Source organism: Pelophylax lessonae, assembly GCF_965119305.1.
Source record: "Pelophylax lessonae genome assembly, chromosome: 6".
NCBI lineage: Eukaryota > Metazoa > Chordata > Amphibia > Anura > Ranidae > Pelophylax > Pelophylax lessonae.
The window spans coordinates 104,646,752-104,666,323 of record NC_138773.1 but is presented as its reverse complement, the minus strand read 5'-3'; the positions used below and the strand labels follow the sequence as shown (position 1 = coordinate 104,666,323).

Here is a 19,572-nt window from a genome sequence, read left to right as displayed (position 1 = left end):
CGCACCCCTTGGACCGCACTCACCAGAGCTATATACCCCTACAGGGGTGTCAGGCCTTGAATCTATAATCCTGGGTCTCCTCCACTGACCATCAAAGTGGTTGGGTGGTCCAATTATCTGCCCGAATCTTGTAAACCCGGCTCCTTGGAATTAGGGTCCACAGGTATACCTGGCCAGCGCTTGTCCGCCAGGCCAGTAGATCGCCCAGTAGGGGTCGCTGTAGGGCCAGTGCTCGGGGCGGAGGTGCCAGTACTTGCAGCGCGGGGTGAGCAGCAGAAGTTTGAGCTCCGGAGTGAGGTGATCAGTGACCATTTCTGTATGCTGCAGTATGAAGCTGTGCATATAGGTGGCGCTGGTCTTTCGCTTGGCAGAGGGAGTAATGCTCGCAGTGAGAGAGCGCAGCAGAGACAGTCACCCTTTGCCCTGTATTTTAGGAAAAGTTTTTTTAGCATTGTGGGACTATCTGTCTGTTTTAGGTGTTACGGACTTATTTATTCTTGTACCATTGCTGCCACAATATTTATATACCTACTGTGCACCTTATTTATGCCATACTTGATGCTTTGTATTTTACGATTATAAGGCTATAGATTTAAGTGGATCCCACTGTTTTTTATATTTTTTATATTTCATACACTTTATTTATTTTTAATTTTCTTATCAAACTGTATCTACACCAATTCACACCCATTTTGTATCAACCTTTCCTCATAGCACAATATTCATCAGCCACAGAGTGGAATATCCTACAGTATTACACATATTTATTAGAGATACACATATGATGCACTTAACACTTTAATTATTATTCATAGTGGTGATTTATATCGTATATACCTTTAGCACCTATTTTGGACATACAGAACCATCAGCACCTTTTGGCAGCGCCATACACCTTCCCTCTTCTTTTCCTTTATTCTCACTATATTCTTAGGAATATAGTATAAAGGTAGGCTGCAGCCAATATCAAACACTAGAAATCTAAAATTATCCTAAGCGCGGATTTTCTACCTTTTAATATAGTACATTTTGTTACGTTACTTATCATGATCAAAACATAAAATAATATTGTATATTAAAGCAAATAAAAATACAATTTTTTTTTCAATATTTTTTATTTTATTAAGTCTCATTTTATTTAACATACAACAATCATAAAAAAAGGGAATAAATAAACTTCCATATTACAGCCCAGCCCTCCCACCCCAAGCCAATATCTCCCCTTACATAATATCTTCTCTTATTGTGGTCTACCACCTCAATTAGATTTTTTTTTTCTAAGCTAATTATTAATTGAATCTATAACACCTGTTTATCTCAATAGCTCAAACTTAAATTTAGATACACAACTGACTAAGAGATGTGACTCCGCCCCCTTTCAGCTGTCTCTAATCAGATAAGACCAAGGGACTTGTACTGTACCCTCTCCTTAGAAAACCAATGAGGCCCTGTTCACAGCTGATCGTTTTTCAGCTCGTAAAATTTCCATCTTTGAAGTTCCAGAATGCCCAACAAACAAAATTCCAATGACCCCTGTTCTCATATGGGCCTTTTGTCTTCATGTACTTTTTTGCCTGAAGCTCAAAAAAGTACATGAGCTTCTTTTTTGGCAGATTACAAGCATTTTTGATCAGATGCCAATGCCTACCTCCAAACACCTGCAAACAATGCCTGAAAAAAGGCTAAAAAAAATTTTCAGGCTTTATTTTAGGCATATTTCAGGTGTTTCTTCGGGCGTTTATTTAGACGCATCTTGCAGGTGTTTGAAGGCAGGCACTGACATCTGACCAAAAACGCTTGTAATCTGCCAAAAAAAGAAGCTCATGTACTTTTTTGAGCTTCAGGCATTTTGCTTCAGGCAACAAATGTGAACAGGGGCCATTGAAATGAATTGACTTTTGCTTGTTGGGCCATTTGGAACTTCAGAGATGAGCATTTTACGAGCTGAAAAACACTCAGATGTTAACAGGGCCTAATACTTTGTGAATCCCATGTCATGGATGCACCCAAAATAAATGCTTATTCAAAAACAAAGATTTTATATACAAAAAAGATATAACAGATATAAAATATGCCATTAAAAACATAAATGTAAATAAAATACTGTAACCTCAGGTTGTTATAGTTTATGTAAGGAAAATAGTTGAGGAAATAATAATGGAGGAAACATACCTGCCTGCAAAAATGCATAACTGATAGCCCTTCACCATGTTGCAGTTAAAATACATTTTTGTTAAATAATACACATAACTAGTCTTGATGGCACTTTTTGGTTCATTGCAGCTCAATGTATGGCTTTTAATGTTTTTTTATGGTATGTTTTGAATATAAATTGTGTTTTTAATGGAGATTGTTGTGAATCTGTAACTGCCCTAAAAATGCCCATCCATACTAGCTAGTTTTAGCATTCAGGTGACAGGTGGAAACACTTGGGTTTGAATTCCTTTTGTCAAATAAGCAACATATTCATATGAGAAAAAAAATCTAAGTACATACCATTGGAGATACTGAAAGGACTTTTGCTGTCCCATCAAATTAATTTCTTTAGGAAAGCTACTTAATTCATACAGTAGGGCAATCAAGAAGGCCTAAAGGCATCTTTATTGCATCCTGCAAAATTAAGTGAAAGTGCTAACCACTACACCACTGTGCCACCCATGTACAACTGATGTAGTATTTGTTTCATCTCTGTGTATCACTAGAGGCCAGTCATCCCACTGGGTATATATGTGAGGGTTTTCAGCCACTTTAAGTTTTATTATGGGGTAGAGGTTGTTGAAGTTCAGGTGAAATTGGGAAAGATCCTCCTCACTTGCAGTCCAGTGGATAAATATGTGTCTTTCAGAAGCATTTTCGGGATTGTTTCAGATTTTCTGCATTAATCGAAGGTAAATGTTCTACTACTAACTGAAACATGCAACTCTCTCTATATATATATATATACAATATATATATATATATATATATATATATATATATACACACACACATAAACAGTGGGTAAAATAAGTGTTGAACAAGTCACCATTTTTCTAGGTAAATATGAAAATCTGAAATCTATCAGTAATTAGAAGAGCTCTCTCAAGACCTTTGCAACATTATTGTTGCAAAGCATACTGATGGCATTGGTTACAGAAGGATTTCTAAACTTCTGAATGTTCCAGTGAGCACTGTTAGAGCCATAATCCAGAAGTGGAAAGAACATAATTTCACCATAAACCAGCCACAGCCAGGTGCTCCTCAAAAGATTTCTGACAGAGGAGTAAAAATAATTATCAGAAGAGTTGTCCAAGAGCCAAGGACTACTTGTAGAGAGCTTCAGAAAGACCGGGAATTAGCAGGTACAATTGTTTCAAAGAAAACAAAACGTAATGCACTCAACCGCCATGGCCTGTATGCACCCTCACTACGCAAGATTCCATTGCTGAAGAAAATGCATGTTGAAGCCCGTTTAAAGTTTGATACACAACATGATAAGCCTGTGAAATACTGGGAGAATATAGTCTGGTCGGATGAGACCAAAATTGAACTCTTTGGATGCCATAATACACATCATGTTTTTGGAGGTTTAAATGGCACTGCACATCACCCCAAAAATATCATACCAACAGTGATGTTTCTAGGTGGGAACATCATGGTGCGGGGCTGTTTTTCAGCATACGGTACTGGCAAACTTCATATCTTTGAAGAAAGGATGAATGGAAAAATGTACCAAGACTTCTTTATAAAAATCTGCTGCCATCTACCAGGATGATAAAGATGAAACAAGGGTGGACATTTCAGCAAGACAATGATCCCAAACACAAAGCCAAGGAAACTCTCAATTGGTTTCAAAGAAAGAAAATAAAGCTGCTTGAATGGCCCAACCAATCGCCTGACTTGAATCCAATAGAAAATCTATGGAAAGAACTAAAAATCAGAGTTCATTGAAGAGGCCCACGTAACTTTCAAGATTTGAAGACTGTTTGTGTGGAAGAATGGAACAAAATCACATTTGAGCAATCCATGTAACTACTTTCTCCATACAGGAGGCGTCTTCAAGCTGTCATTACTACCAAATGATTTTGTATGAAGTATTAGATAAATTCCTTTTAGTGTGTTCCATAATTTTTCCCTGTGTCATTCCATTTATTACACATAACTTAATTTCTGAACCTTTTTGTTTTGGTTTCTTTGTATGTTTGGATTACATGGGTTTTTACCTTTCATGTCAATAGCACCTTTAGAAATATGAATACCTAGAAGAATGGTGACTTGTTCAATACTTATTTTACCAGCTGTATATACAGTATATATCCACTTAGGATAGTCTTTAAAGAACCCCAACATCTGATATGAGAGAGGCTAAATTGGTTTATTGGTTATAGTTTCTTATCTCCCATTTTTATTTTGCCCTTTAGCGTAACTAGCTAGGGCTTTACCGTAGCCATAGAAGCCCAGGAAAATGCTATGGGGCCTAGGGTTAGGTACAGACCAGCAGGGAAGGATGCACAAAGGAAAAACTGATCTGAATGTCACTACTTGATGGTGCGGTGAAAAAGTTTGATCTTTGGGGAAAAAATACTGTTCTTTCTCAGCCTGGACTGACTCAGATCCCCTAAAAATGATCCCCCCCTTACAGCAGGCCAGGGTGAGGTCCCGTCCCCCATATAGATCTCCCCCCCTTACAGCAGGCCAGGGTGAGGTGAGGTCCGGGTCCCCCATATAGATCCCCCTCATCCTGGCCTACTGTAAGGGGGGAGGGGAGATCTATATGGGGGACGAGACCTCACCTCACCCTGGCCTGCTGTAAGGGGGGAGATCTATATGGGGGATGAGACCTCACCTCACCCTGGCCTGCTCTAAAGGGGGATCTATGGGGACCCTGCTCTAAAGGGGATCTATGCCATAGATCCCCCTTTAGAGCAGGATCCCCATAGATCCCCTTTGGAGCAGGCCAGGGTCCCCATAGATCCCCTTTAGAGCAGGCCAGGGTCCCCATAGATCCCCCTTTAGAGCAGGGTCTCCATAGATTCCCCATAGATTCCCCATTTTAGAGAAGTGTCCTCATAGATTATATGGGGACCATTCTCTAAAGGGGGATCTATAGGGACCCTGCTCTAAAAGGTGATCTATGGGGACTCTTCTCTAAAGGAGGTTCTATGGGGGGCCCTGCTCTAAAGGGGGATCTTTGGGGACCCTGCTCTAAAGGGGGATCTTTGGGGACCCTGTTCTAAAGGGGGATCTATGGGGACCCTGCTCTAAAGGGGATCTATGGTATACATTGATAATTGTTTATTTAATTAAAAATGTTTTAATACCACTTAAAATGTTTGTTTACATATATTTATAAAAGTGTGTGTATATATACATATATATATATATATATATATATATATATATAGACCCACGCACATGTGTTTGAGCTTTGGTTTGAGGTGCACACCCTAATGCCATAGGCTGCGCACGCCTATGAAGAAGAAGTTTTCTTTACTGTAGCAGCAAATGGTTTTAATTATTGCGATAAGTAGGTTAACATTGCATGTGCTACTGTGTGTAAAAAAATATCATGTTAGAAGAATTTATTTGCACAGCACAAATGTTGATCTGTGTAGTTAACTTGCTATGTGGTGTTTTCCTGATTGCTTATTAAACCTGTAAACATATATTCCCATGGTGTGTAGTAGTAATGTTGCTAGGAGACCTGCTGTACCATTCAGATGGTCTGTGTTTTCACAGCTTGCCAGAAGCATATACAGATCTCACAAGCTGCTGTATATTCAATCTTTTCTAATGTATTCCCACAACTGGCAGCACTTGTAAACCATTCTGAGCTTTATAAAAAGGAAGTGCCGTGTATCGGCTCTACTCTGGCTAACACTGACAGAGTGATTGGGGAGACCTGTACAGGTAATCAGGGCACTGATTATCAGTGCCCTGATTACAGTACAGACCCATCAGTGCTGTTCATCAGTGCCCATCAGTGCTACCTATCTGTGCTACATATCATTGCCCACCAGTGTCACCTATCAGTGCCCATCAGTGAGGCATATTAGTGCCTCCTCATCAGTGCAACCTAATCAGGGCCCTTCAGTGTCGCCTCATCAGTGCCCATAACAACCACCTCTTCAGTGCCCATCAGTGAAGCCAATCAATGCCCATCAGTGCTGCCTCATCAGCGCACATCAGTGAAGGAGTAAAATTACTTATTTACAAAATTTACAGAAACTAAGAAAAACTTTTTTTTTTCAAAATGTTCGGTAATTTTTGTTTTTTTAGCAAAAAAGTAAAAAACCCAGCAGTGAATAAATATCACCAATAGAAAGCTCTATTTGTGTGAAAAAAATTCATTTGGGTACAGTGTTGCATGACCATACAATTGTCATTCAAAGTGTGACAGCACTGAAAGCTAAAAATTGGCCTGGGCAGGAAGGGGGTAAAAGTGCCCAGTGGGCAAGTAGTTATATTCACTTTAGAAGTGCTTCCCCCTACGACATATCTCCACAGTTCTAACCAGTGGCGTACCAATAGGGGGGGCGGGGGGGCGGTCCGCCCCGGGTGCCACACATTAGGGGGGTGTCAGGGAAGATCAGGGTGACACCCGGGGCCGGCCGCCAGACTGCTTCCGCCGCGGAGGAGGAGGAACTGTTTAAAGCAGAGGATGTGAGAGAGACTCACTGTCACTCCCGAGCCCTGAATACACAGCGGTCGGCGCCTCGCGGGAACTGCAGAAGTTACTATGCTGGTTTATGAGAAGGAGATTGGTTGCTAGGACCGCCTATCAACCAATCACCTGCTCATTAACCAGCATAGTAACTTCTGCAGTTCCCGCGAGGCTCTGACCGCTGTGTATTCAGGGCTCGGGAGTGACAGTGAGTCTCTCTCACATCCTCTGCTTTAAACAGTTCCTCCTCCTCCGCTCTCCTCCTAAAAAGGTGGGGGCGAATGTTGTATTGTAAAGGGGTACTGTGGAGGGGGGGGGGTTTTATTGTAAAGGGGTTATTTTGAGGGGGCGGGGGTTGTATTGTAAAGAAGTTCTTTGGAGGGGGGGGGCTTTGTATTGTAAAGGGGTTCTTTTGAGGGGGGGTGGCTTTGTATTGTAAAGGGGTTCTTTGGAGGGGGGGCTTTGTATTTTAAAGGGGTTCTTTGCATGGGGGGGCTTTGTATTGTAAAGGGGTTCTTTGTGGGGGTGGCTTTGTATTGTAAAAGGGTTCTTTGGAGAGGGGGCTTTGTATTGTAAAGGGGTTCTTTGGGGGGGTGGCTTTGTATTGTAAAGGGGTTCTTTGGAGGGGGGGTGGCTTTGTATTGTAAAGGGGTTCTTTGGAGGGGGGCTTTGTATTGTAAAGGGGTTATTTTGAGGGGGGCTTTGTATTGTAAAGGGGTTCTTTGGGGGTGGCTTTGTATTGTAAAGGGGTTCTTCTGGGGAGGGTGGCTTTGTATTGTAAAGGGGTTCTTCTGGGGAGGGTGGCTTTGTATTGTAAAGGGGTTCTTTGGGGGGGGGCTTTGTATTGTAAAGGGGTTATTTTGAGGGGGCGGGGGTTGTATTGTAAAGAAGTTCTTTGGAGGGGGGGGGCTTTGTATTGTAAAGGGGTTATTTTGAGGGGGGGGGTGGCTTTGTATTGTAAAGGGGTTCTTTGGAGGGGGGGCTTTGTATTTTAAAGGGGTTCTTTGCAGGGGGGGGGCTTTGTATTGTAAAGGGGTTCTTTGTGGGGGTGGCTTTGTATTGTAAAAGGGTTCTTTGGAGGGGGGGCTTTGTATTGTAAAGGGGTTCTTTGCAGGGGGGGGGGGCTTTGTATTGTAAAGGGGTTCTTTGGGGGCGTGGCTTTGTATTGTAAAGGGGTTCTTTGGAGGGGGGGTGGCTTTGTATTGTAAAGGGGTTCTTTGGAGGGGGGGCTTTGTATTGTAAAGGGGTTATTTTGAGGGGGGGGCTTTGTATTGTAAAGGGGTTCTTTGGGGGTGGCTTTGTATTGTAAAGGGGTTCTTCTGGGGAGGGTGGCTTTGTATTGTAAAGGGGTTCTTTGGGGGGGGGCTTTGTATTGTAAAGGGGTTCTTTGGGGGGGGGCTTTGTATTGTAAAGGGGTTGTTTTTTTTGGGGGGGGGTGGCTTTGTATTGTATAGGGGTTCTATGGGGGGCTTTGTATTGTATAGGGGTTCTATGGGGGGATTTATTGTAGAGGGTTTCTATTGGTGGGGGCTTTGTATTGTAAAGGGGTTATATTGGGGGGGCTGTGTAATGTAAAGGGTTGTATGGAGGATGGGGCTGTGTAATGTAATGGGTTCTATTGGGGGGCTGTGTAATGTAAAGGGTTCCATGGGGGGGGGGGGGTGGGAGCTGTGTAATGTAAATGGTTCCAATGGGGGGCTGTGTAATGTAAAGGGGTCCAGGGGCAAGGGGGCTGTGTAATGTAAAGGGGTCCAGGGGTACGGGGGCTGTGTAATGTAAAGGGGTCCAGGGGTAAGGGGGCTGTGTAATGTAAAGGGGTCCAGGGGTACGGGGGCTGTGTAATGTAAAGGGGTCCAGGGGAACGGGGGCTGTGTAATGTAAAGGGGTACAGGGGAACGGGGGCTGTGTAATGTAAAGGGGTCCAGGGGGGGAGCTGTGTAATGTAAAAGGGGGTCTCCATACATTTTACACGTGACACGTCAATGGGCAGTTTGTCGCCTGGGGGGGGGGGGGTGCCAGATATAGGATGCGCCCCGGGTGCCAAATGCTCTAGGTACGCCCCTGGTTCTAACACTTTCTAAGCTTTATGTCACTAGGTCTCAAATTGTACACAAGGTTGATGATATCTTACCACTAACCTCATGTTACAGTTTTGTAACTGGCGATTGTCCGGTCGGGCTTAAGCACTGCATCATGGGAGGGGTTCTTATGATCCCCCATACTGTACCTGAAAGCATCAGATTGCTCTGCAACACTGTAGGACATAAGTGGGCATGGGGTTCAGCTTTAAAGAGACAATGAAGTGACAGAGTCTCTTTAACACTTTACTTCTACTTTAAGTTTTAAGGGATCACTTTAAGTGTTCAGTTAAGTCTCGAGCATGGGAAAAGAGTAAAGGCAATTTTTTTTTTTTTTTGGATAGTGTAAGGGGGGGGGGGGGTTATAACACCTGTCAATCTTTTCAGTTTTTTTTTTCCATCTGTTTCAAATTGAGGAGATTTCTCTTCACTTAACTTATAGTCAAAACTGGAACTAAGTGGAGATCCTCCCGAAGTTAGGGGATTCCCTGGTTATCACCAGGTTCACCAGCACTAGTGTCTCCATTTGAAGATTTCCTCTCTTTTCCTTTTCTGGTGATAACCCAAAATTTGGGATTTTCTTTCACTTTCACACTTAGTGGTAACAGTAAACAGTACAAGTAGAGAGGGTGAATTTCCCTAGTGGGGGCACGGACAGCAATAAAAACCCGAGAGGTGTTCTAATCCCTCTCTATACTCTACTCTAAAATAAAACAAAAAAGGTTTTGCCATCAGTTATATTTTAAACTCTCCCTAAAAGACTTAAAGTAACATTAAACTTTCACATTTTTTTTTTCAAATAAAATAACAAAAATGTTATGCTTACCTGCTCTGTGCAATGGTTATGCACCGAGCAGCCCCGATCCTCCTCTTCTGGGGGTCACCATTGGCACTCCAAGCCCCTTCTTTTCGACAAGTGCCTCCATGTGTCTGTTTTTTTTAATTCTTTATTTATTTAATAAAACAGTAAAACAAGAAGGCATACAGTAAGGCAACAGTGGTCATGAATGGAAAAAGTAAAGTCACAAAAAGATAGCAGTGGTCCATTTTCACAGCAGATACAGTATATCTAATATCGAGCAATGGTGTAAAAATAGGATTGCATCGGAGACCCTGTCAGATATATAGATTATCAAGGGACCCCAATGGTAGAAGGTACGATGACTAGCGATTGACATGGGAGCTCGTCGAGCATATCTAGGGAAGTCCTGCCATCCCACCAGCATCCAACTTAGGGCCAGCATCAGGGGGATGGAAGATAACACCCCAGAGTCCCAGAGCACCAGGATAAGTACCGAGGGGTCCAGCACATGTATGTCCTCTTGGGTGGAGAGCTGAATGCAGACCCAGATAACCGAATAACCTTTGTATGGAGGTGCCACGAGGCTAGTTGCTATTATCCAGGTCAAAGAGATGGGGGAGTGTAGAAAGTGGATACCACACGTGGTACTGAACACAAAAATAAAGGTAGACAAGAGGACACAGCAGAGGGGCATGTGTCTGTTTTTTGACACAGACTGGGCGACTTGGCCCCACCCTCCTCACAGCATTGATTGACAAGCTCCCACTGCCATCAATCTGCCCAATGAGGAGAGAAATAGCGGCAACATCTGCTGCTCTTTTGCACATTGCTAGATCAGATCGGGCTCAGGTAAGAATGCATTAAGGTAAAAAACATTGAGGCTTCAGAACCACTTTAACCACCCTTTGAGTCTAAGTCTAACACTATCCTATCCTGACCTCTCAACTAAACTTTAACCCTAGTTATCTTTTATTGTGCTGCATACCCACCTCATCTTGGACTAAAACCATATAGTTCCTAGCCTGCATGCAGCACAGGGATCCTAGCTCCAGAACTCACTGATCTGTGGTAATCTGCTCTAACCTATGAATCCTCAGCTGAGGTAGTATTTAGGACAGCAAATTAATATATACAATTTTCATTTTTTTGGACACTCAGAATACTGGAACCAAGGACAATGGTCTGCAGGAGGCAGCAAGCCAGTTATTCCATCCCTATGCATTGAAGTCAACGCTATTATTCCTTTATAAATAAATCCAGTTCACAATGCTTAGAGATGGAAAGATGAAACATTTAAAAAGACCACAGAAACAGCAGTGTGCCAGCTCATTAACTGTCACTGACAGTAGAAAGTTTGGCTTCTATGTATAATTCTACTTCAGTCAGTATAATTGCTTTTCTGTACATAGCGGAATATACCAATTGTAATTGACTAAGCAATAACATACATGCTATTTGTTATAATGATTGTATTTATAGCCATATAACTTTTTTCAAGCACTTATTACTGAAAATAATGGCTATTTTGGCAAAAAAATGTCCATTAGCTTAGGGAACTGAACCTGTTTGTATTTTCTACAATGTAGCATAGGAGTTTAGCTTTCAGCAGCATACTGAACTGATTTAAAGTGGGTCGGCCTGGATGGTAGTAGGCTGTCTTATTATTTTTTATAAAGGTTTCTGTACATACAAGGATGCCCTTCCATGCATTTTGGAGCAACAATTTCTGCTATACCATTGATCTTTTTAGTGTGTAAATATTAGTTCAATTTTTTATGAAATGTTTAACTATGACACATGTGATGGTGTGTGTAAAAGTGCAACTACGGAATGTATGACTGAAAGATAGGTCAGGTAATGTAGTGCAAATCATGGGGATTCCATTTAACCAAAACTAATGTATTGCGTTTTTATAGTTTTGAATTACCCACTGGCTTTTTTTATCTGCAACATGTACATTTTTTATTAAATTTGCTCTTCTTGGAAGTGATGCATTAAGAAAATTCACGCAGTTTTAAAGCATCTATTTCCTTTATAATAACATCACCTAGCTTTGTACCAGAAACATACACTGCCTGGCTAAAAAAAGGTCACACACTCTAATATTTAGTTGGCTTTGATTACGACACAAATTCGCTGTGGAATCGTTTGGATAAGCTTCTGCAATATCACAAGATTTATTTCCGCCCAGTGTTGCATTAATTTTTCACCAAGATCTTGTATTGATGATGGGAGAGTTGGACCACTGCGCAAAGCCTTCTCCAGCACATCCTCAAGATTCTCAATGGGGTTAGGTTCTGGACTCTGTGGTGGCCAATCCATGTTTGAAAATGATGCCTCATGCTCCCTGAACGATTCTTTTACAATTTGAGTCCGATGAATCCTGGCATTGTCATCTTGGAATATGCCCGTGCCATCAGGGAAGAAAAAATCCATTGATGGAATAACCTGGTTATTCAGTATATTCAGGTAGTCAGCTGACCTCATTCTTCGGGCACATGCAGTAACTATCCAATAGTTACTTTAGTTTAGTTTAGTTAGCTGCTTAGTTAATTTCAGTTGACTTTTTTTTGGCCAGGCAGTATATATTGAGTGCCTAAATGGTATGTCAATGGTATATTAAAGTGCTAAATGGTATGTCAACAGTTTGATCATTGGGGGAAGGGTGGCATTGTGGACAAGATGTACCATCTGTTTGAATTGTTGGGGAGTATGCTCCAAATCATCATGTAGTTGTCAGATAAATACAACTAGCAATCTTTTGGACATCAGGATTACACCTTGTTCAAGAATAAATATGCCTTTGCTAATATATGACAAAGGATCACTAAAGCATTATGGGTTAACTTTCATAACAGACAAAGGACTTCCAGTCTCCTGTTAAAAAAATAAAAGCCAGCAGGTACAAAAACTGTAGCTGCTGACTTTTAAAAAACATCCCCTCACCTGTCCTATGATCCAGCTGTGTGCCTACTCCAGCCGGTCTCAACTGCTGTCTTCTTTCCTCTGCATGGCATCTTCATTATGGGCACTCAACTGTGACAGCTTGCGGCTTCACAGCCAGGTGCCCAGTGCTCATGCATGAGCAGCATTGCGCATCATTTTTTTTTTCTTTAAAAACATTTTAATAAAACATTTAATAAAATGAGCAATAACAGAAAGCATGAAATGCAGATGGGAATACAGACATAAACAGAGGAACAATGCCATTACATCAACATAACATTTGACAACTATCCCAGCTTACATCGGATCAAAAGCAATCAGACCCAGAGTAGTGAAAGAGCACAGTAAGCAACTATGTTAGAAAGGCCAGTGCTCAAATGGGTATAATGGAGACAAAAAGGGAACCCATGGGACAGGCAAAAACCCCCCAAGTCTGAAGAGTGAGGGAGAGATGTAATCCCAGCAGCAGGGGGGGGGGGGGAGCATTGCGCATCATTATTGGTCAAGCAGGGAGAAGAACTTCCGCTTCCGATCGCCTAGGCAGTCAGAGTGGAAATGGGAGTGAGTACCTGCCCCCCCTGCTCCTCAAAATTGCCAATTCTTCAAGAGGAGTGGTGCGGGATGAGTCCTTAAAGCGGAACTTCCCCTTTTGGGTGTAGCTCCGCTATAAGGTCCTATTTGTCTGATTGAAACCTTGGACTAAGCCGTCTAAAAATGTTGGTCACTTTTCAGCTAAACCAGATTTTTTTTGGCAAAGACGAGGGTGAAACTGTTTCACATATGAAAAGGAAACTAGAGCTTTGCCTGCTGACCAGGTAAAAGACAACATATTAGCTTAAAATATTTCATATTTACCTGAACAAAGAAAAAGATAAAAAAAAAAAAAATTAGGCAGAATAAGTGGAGCCAGAGAGAGACAATAATACGAATACCTAAAATGGAATGTGGCCGTGGGACCTCTTTTGAGCTTACTCAGTGATGCGTTGCAAAAACCAATATTAATATTTAGCATATAGTAATGCCTTGAGTTATTGCATTTTGCACAGTATTATTACTGATTGCACTGCCTTATCAAGTAAGATTATATATTTTAAATTAGGCTATGGCATGAGATTTATAATATATGAAAAACACAAATATAATACCAGGAGTAAAAGTAACCTGGATGTATAGTCCATAGTAACCATTTAGATTCAGGAATCCCTGAGCTAGAAACTGAACACAAACAGCAGATTGGTTGCTCTTTATAATATCTCAATTTCCCTTTACACCAATTTTCACTTCAAATTACTCCTCCCAGGAGTAAGTAGAGGAAATTAGTTTGCCCTGAATGGAAAAAAGTAATCTACGTAAAGACTTCAATGATTTTTCTTTCTCTTTTTGTGTGCAGGTGGCCCAGCTACCATTCTCTATTGGGGATGGAAAATGGCATCATATTTGCATCACATGGACGACTAGAGATGGAATGTGGGAAGCATATCTGGATGGAGTCAAGCTTGGCTCAGGGGAAAACTTAGCCCCTTGGCACCCAATTAAACCAAATGGAATTCTTATTTTGGGCCAGGAGCAGGTGGGTACAAAATATAATTACCCTTTACATTACAACTCTCCTTATGGAGCATATTGTAAATAAGCAAATGTCAAAAAAACAGTCACATTACTTTAAATAAGGTAATATGATGTTTTTTTTTCTTTTGTAAAAGATTCTATTTTGAACTAGATATGTCAATAGAATAAGCACTTTTAGTCGTCACTTTGATTTACAGAAAATGTGAACTTACATGCATCAAGTAGAAGAATTACAGCAACAGTGTCTAATGTGGTCCCTATGAGGTCTAAAGTGCCATGGGACATTGTTTAGAATCCATTGAATAAGAACATTTTATACGTATCTCACGTAGAGTATAAACAGATCGACAGCATTTAGAACCATGAGTACAGTACATTTATTACTGGACTATGAGCACTTTCATTTTAGTATGCCAACATTGCTTTCCCTAAAAGGGGCCCAAGCCGGCTAGAAAGCTCACAAACTGCTTCTCCCATTAAAAAACCTAAAGTGCTTGGCATTTAGGAAAATGTGTTTTATTATGCTTTTCTTTCTTGATAGCAGCACAAATTCATGTTATCGTTTTTATTTTGTTTTCTTCTACTCCCTCAAAATTGCCCACAGAAAATGCATTTGATAAACATCCATTTAAATATTTAATAAAGCATCTCAGAACATTATTTATATGGTGATGAGGTAAAAACAAAATTCATACTAGTTTGCTAATTCCTTTAAAGTAGAACTCCAAAAATAGAAGCCAGTTTTTTTTTTTTTTTTTTTCATTTTGGATTGATTGAGGCTCGGTTCACACTACTGCAATGTATGGAATAGGAGGATATGGAGAAAATGGACTTTAGTGGCACAACACAACCTCACAAAAGGGTAATTTTAACTAAAAAATATACATTTTATTACAATCACAATTTGGACAAACAATTTTTTATTTAAAACAAGACATATATTGGATTTACTATATTAATATCCCAACATCAATATGGATCATCAACCTCAAATGTTGGATGATTACACCCATGTACTACAGCAAGTGTAAGACCTGCAGATACAAACTCCTATTATAGACTGTTTGTGGGAGACCAGCAGTGGGGTGTTGTATCCAGTTGTTGGGGTTCAGCAGGACATGTTTTGCGCCGACTGCGCTTCTTCAGGAGCTTTTTTTCAATAAAAGGCGATATTTCTACATGAAGATAAAGTATACAATCAATAATCATATATAAATAAGTTAATTACAACTATTGCAGTCTATGCCATGAATCATGGCTACACTTACTAAAAAAAGAGTTGTTTGCATCAGCAACCCGACTGGAGGGAGTACAACCAAGCATAGAGAGCACAAGGGGTCCCACCCATGAATTGTGGAAGTGCGAGCTCACCTATAAACAATGGCGATGATAATGACAAGGTAACAAGATTGTATATATAAACAGGGGCAAGCACTATAACTACTACAATGCATACTGATTATTTTGTATCTGCGAATCACTACAGGGCCACAGTTATTTGCCATATATAGTATGGGGACTAGATAGGTTACCGGGATGCTTTACTAGAGAGTCATACTCTTATTATAATATTATAACTACATTATTTTGATTTCCCCTTAGAGTTACTGATTCCTAGCGCTACTGCAATGCAATTTAGATGCGATTTTCAGAAACTTTGGTTGCAATTTGGATGGGGTTTGCATATTCTTTGGGGCAAAATCGCACTGTAAATCGCACCAAAGTAGCACAGGACCCTTTCCTAAATTGCATTGCAGCTGCACTGCATTGATATGAACAGGTACAATTGTAAACAGTGTTGTTTCCATTGTCATGCAAGTTAGTGTGACCCAAGTTTCATCTGAAATTGCATCTGTGTAAATCAGGCCTAAGGGAGGGCTTTAACCCTGTCAGTTTTTATTTTTGTTTTGTTTTTGCCATCTGTGTTCCATTGAGGAGATTTCCCTTCCCTTCACTTCCTGTGCCAAAACAGGAAGTAAGAGAAGGTCCATTTAAAGTGAGGGAATCCTTGGTTGTCACCAGGGTCACCAGAACTAGAGTCTGCATTGGAAGATTTCCCCTCTATTACTGTCCTGGTGTCAACCCAAAATTTGGGATTTTCTTTTACTTTCACTTTTGGTGATAACGGTAAACAGGGCAAATAGAGGATGAATCTCCCTAACAGAGGCATAGACAACAATACTAACAGGTGTTCTAATCCCTCTCCACTCTATCTAAAACTAAAAAAAAAGGGTTATCATCATTATTATTTTTTAATAGCAAACATGTTATACTTACCTGCTCTGTGGAATGGTTTTACAGAGCAGCCCTGCTCTTCTTGGGTTCCCTGCCGGCACTCCAGGCTTCTTCCCCCCCTGCTGAGTGTCCATATAGCAGGCCGCTTGCTATGGGAGCACTCATGAACTCATTCTCGAGCTGGCTCTGTGTGTCCATAGACACACAGAGAGTGGCTTGGCCCCACCCCCGATCCCTCTCCACTGGCAGTGATTGACAGCAGCAGAAGCCAATGGTTCCTGCTGCTGTCTCTGAGCCAAGAAGGAGGAAGAGAGCCGAGAGCAGAGAGAGCCTTTGTCCTCGTGCACATCGCTAGATTGAGATCAGGCTGTAGTAAGTATTAGAAGGGGCTTGGGGGGGGGGGGGAGCTGCAAGCAGAAGTTTTGTTTTAGCTTAATGCTAAAAGGCAATACTCCCCTGGCATATTACACACAAGAGAGTTCTGTACTGGAGGAGGGGTGATGGGGCGGAGGAAGGGAGAGCATTGTACTGTCAGGTATTGGGGGGGGGATCTGTACTGAGGGGGTATTGGAGAGGAGAGCTCTGCCTGCCCTCCATCCCCCTCCTAACTTGAGTGTATTGTTGAGACACTAGTGCTGGGGTTTAGATAATATGACTATACAAATGTAGTGATAGAAGACTAGAAACTATTACTTCTGTGCAACTAGTGGCTTGCAAATAAAATACTAATTATGTAATATTTTCACATTTACCCAACTAAAAACTATACATTAAAAAAAAATTATTTTTTTAGTCCTGACCATGAAAATATATACAAACCTTTATACAATCTCTTGTAGTAGCCCTCAAAGTGACCTTTTGAAGTGCCCTGGAAAATAAGATTAGTAATACTTACCTGTCCCAACTCCCATGTCTCCAACCTTCTTTCTCCTACAGAGCTATGGCCATTGCTGGTAATTCAAACATTAGTCACTTCTGGTTGTAACAAATACATGAATTCCCCTGCTGCAATATAATAATATTAATGTTTGTAATATATTATATAATACTAGATATTATAAATTATATATTATAATATTTTTTTTACATAATATTCCTATTAAAATGTATTAAATGTTATAGTTAATAATGATCAATATCAATAAAACCTATGTGTACTTTATTCATATTATTATTATTATTAATATTATTATTGTTATTATTATTATATACTATAGTCTTCAAAGTACAGTACATTATTGTTACAAATTGGTACCAAAGAAAATACAAATATTGTTTTTTTTTTTTTTTCCTGTAAAGGATTCTGTTGGAGGAAGGTTTGATGCCACACAAGCCTTTGTTGGAGAGTTGAGCCAATTTAATATCTGGGACCGTGTTCTAAAAACAGAAGACATAGTCAACATAGCCAACTGCTCAACCAAGATGCCTGGCAACATCATCCCATGGGCCGATAACAATGTCGATGTTTTTGGAGGAGCGACAAAATTACCCTTGGAGCCATGTGAAGAGCGTTTGATAGATTTATAGCCAAAACACATTACACTTAAGTGCCCGCCTTTTTGGAGACCATCTCTAAGGAGGTTACTTATCCTACAATGCACTTATTTGCTCAGATGATTTTTTTTAAACCCATGAAAAACAGTTAGTTGCAGCTAAAGTGGATCTTATTGCTAAAATAAAAAGCCACATGAGGTTGTGCTATTAGTGCTTACATCCAGAGGGTAACTGGAGCCTTGCCATTTGTAAATCACATGTGGCCTTCGAAAGCCATTAAAATCCTAGCAGAGATATAAATATTTACAGATGACTCCATATATCTATCTACAAATTGTTAAGGGATCATTAAACAAATATGTTTATTTTATTACATAATTATATCATTTTCATAAACTGCTTTGTATAATAGATGTTTTATTATTATTTGTGGATAAATATATCAAAATTTAAAGAGATTATCCAAAATGTAAACTAAAAGTGCTTTATTAGGGAGCAAAATTTTCAAACACAAACTGACTTCCCATGTGACACTCCCAGCTACGCCGACCACAAGGAATGAATACCCAAAAATGATTGGTATAAACCAACAAGGGATTTTTTTATTTCTTCTTTTCCTTTATACTAAAAGAGATACAACTAAGGCGCAATGAGGGGCAGATACTTTTGGTTCCAAAAGAGGGACATTCCCTCCAGATATGGAACTCTGAGAGATCTAACTTTCTCTATAGGTGTGGGTTTTTATACATATAGGTGTCAATTCAATTAATAGCTCTTTTACATATTGTTATATTTTTTCATTATAAGTATATTGATTCTTTAAACATATAACAGGGGTCTTTTAAGTTCAGATTTCATATTATAGGTGGATGCATTTTGACATGTAAAGATATGTGTACCCAGTTCCATGCAAAATTATCAGAAGGGAAGTAGTCACAACATCACAAAATTCAGTCTCAATATAGTTTTTATAACTGTTATAAAGCTCTGATATCTATAGATAGCTGAGTCTATAAAAAAATAACATAAAATATAACAGGTCATTCATTCAGTAGTGAAAAACAGTTACATTTGGTAACTTCATTAACCAGTGAAGATGTTTTAGCCTTAAGGTAACACAGTTTTTATTGTAGATGGCCTTAAACATTTTGTGATCCTGATATATTTCTGACTAATAATAGTAATAGCAAAAAACACCATTGTGTTCGATTGGATCTGGTACTTCGACCCAATGAAATAGCTAATGAGTAACAATCTTGCTTCTTACAAGGAAATTGGGATCAAATTTGAAGCAATTAGAAAGAGAGTCTTGCTTATAACAAAGTAAACAACACTAAACTAATACAGTATTTGGTGGTCAGGTGTGGACGCTCACCAGCTCACAACTGCCTATAATATAATACTAATAATATCACAAACAACAGTCCTTCTGGCAAGTGCCAGAACTGCAAGACTGTCAGTCCATATCTGCTCGCTATACCCATGTCCCTAAAACTAAGCAGTATTGAAGCTGTGGAATTAATTATATTCCGTTCAACAGTAATATCTTTGTTTTTAAAAGAATATTTAAAACTATAGATATCCTCCAATGTCCTTATAGGTGGTAATGTGGCTTTAACAGTCTCCTCCTTGACAGAAATGCCAACCACCTGGCTCACCTCTGGATATATTCACTGTAGCATGTTTTTACCCGTTTAGGTTCTGTAATACAAACAATGCAAATCATTTTGTTATTTAAATTAAAGAAAAGATATATTTATATTTATGAACATTTAAATGCTCCAAATTGTGTAAATAAATTATTT

The 19,572-nt window shown here is 39.9% G+C and overlaps 1 protein-coding gene across 1 annotated transcript in view; it reads left to right on the top strand.

The window, feature by feature from the left end:
- NPTX2 (neuronal pentraxin 2) overlaps positions 1-18,316 on the top strand; it is a 56,474-nt gene extending 38,158 nt beyond the window's left edge. Inside the window, exons 4-5 of the mRNA XM_082262480.1 lie at positions 13,860-14,039; positions 17,573-18,316. Of these exons, the coding sequence (XP_082118606.1) occupies positions 13,860-14,039; positions 17,573-17,800 (408 nt within the window). The 3' untranslated portion in view covers positions 17,801-18,316. The remainder of the gene's footprint in view (positions 1-13,859; positions 14,040-17,572) is intronic.
- The last annotated feature ends 1,256 nt before the right edge of the window (positions 18,317-19,572 follow it).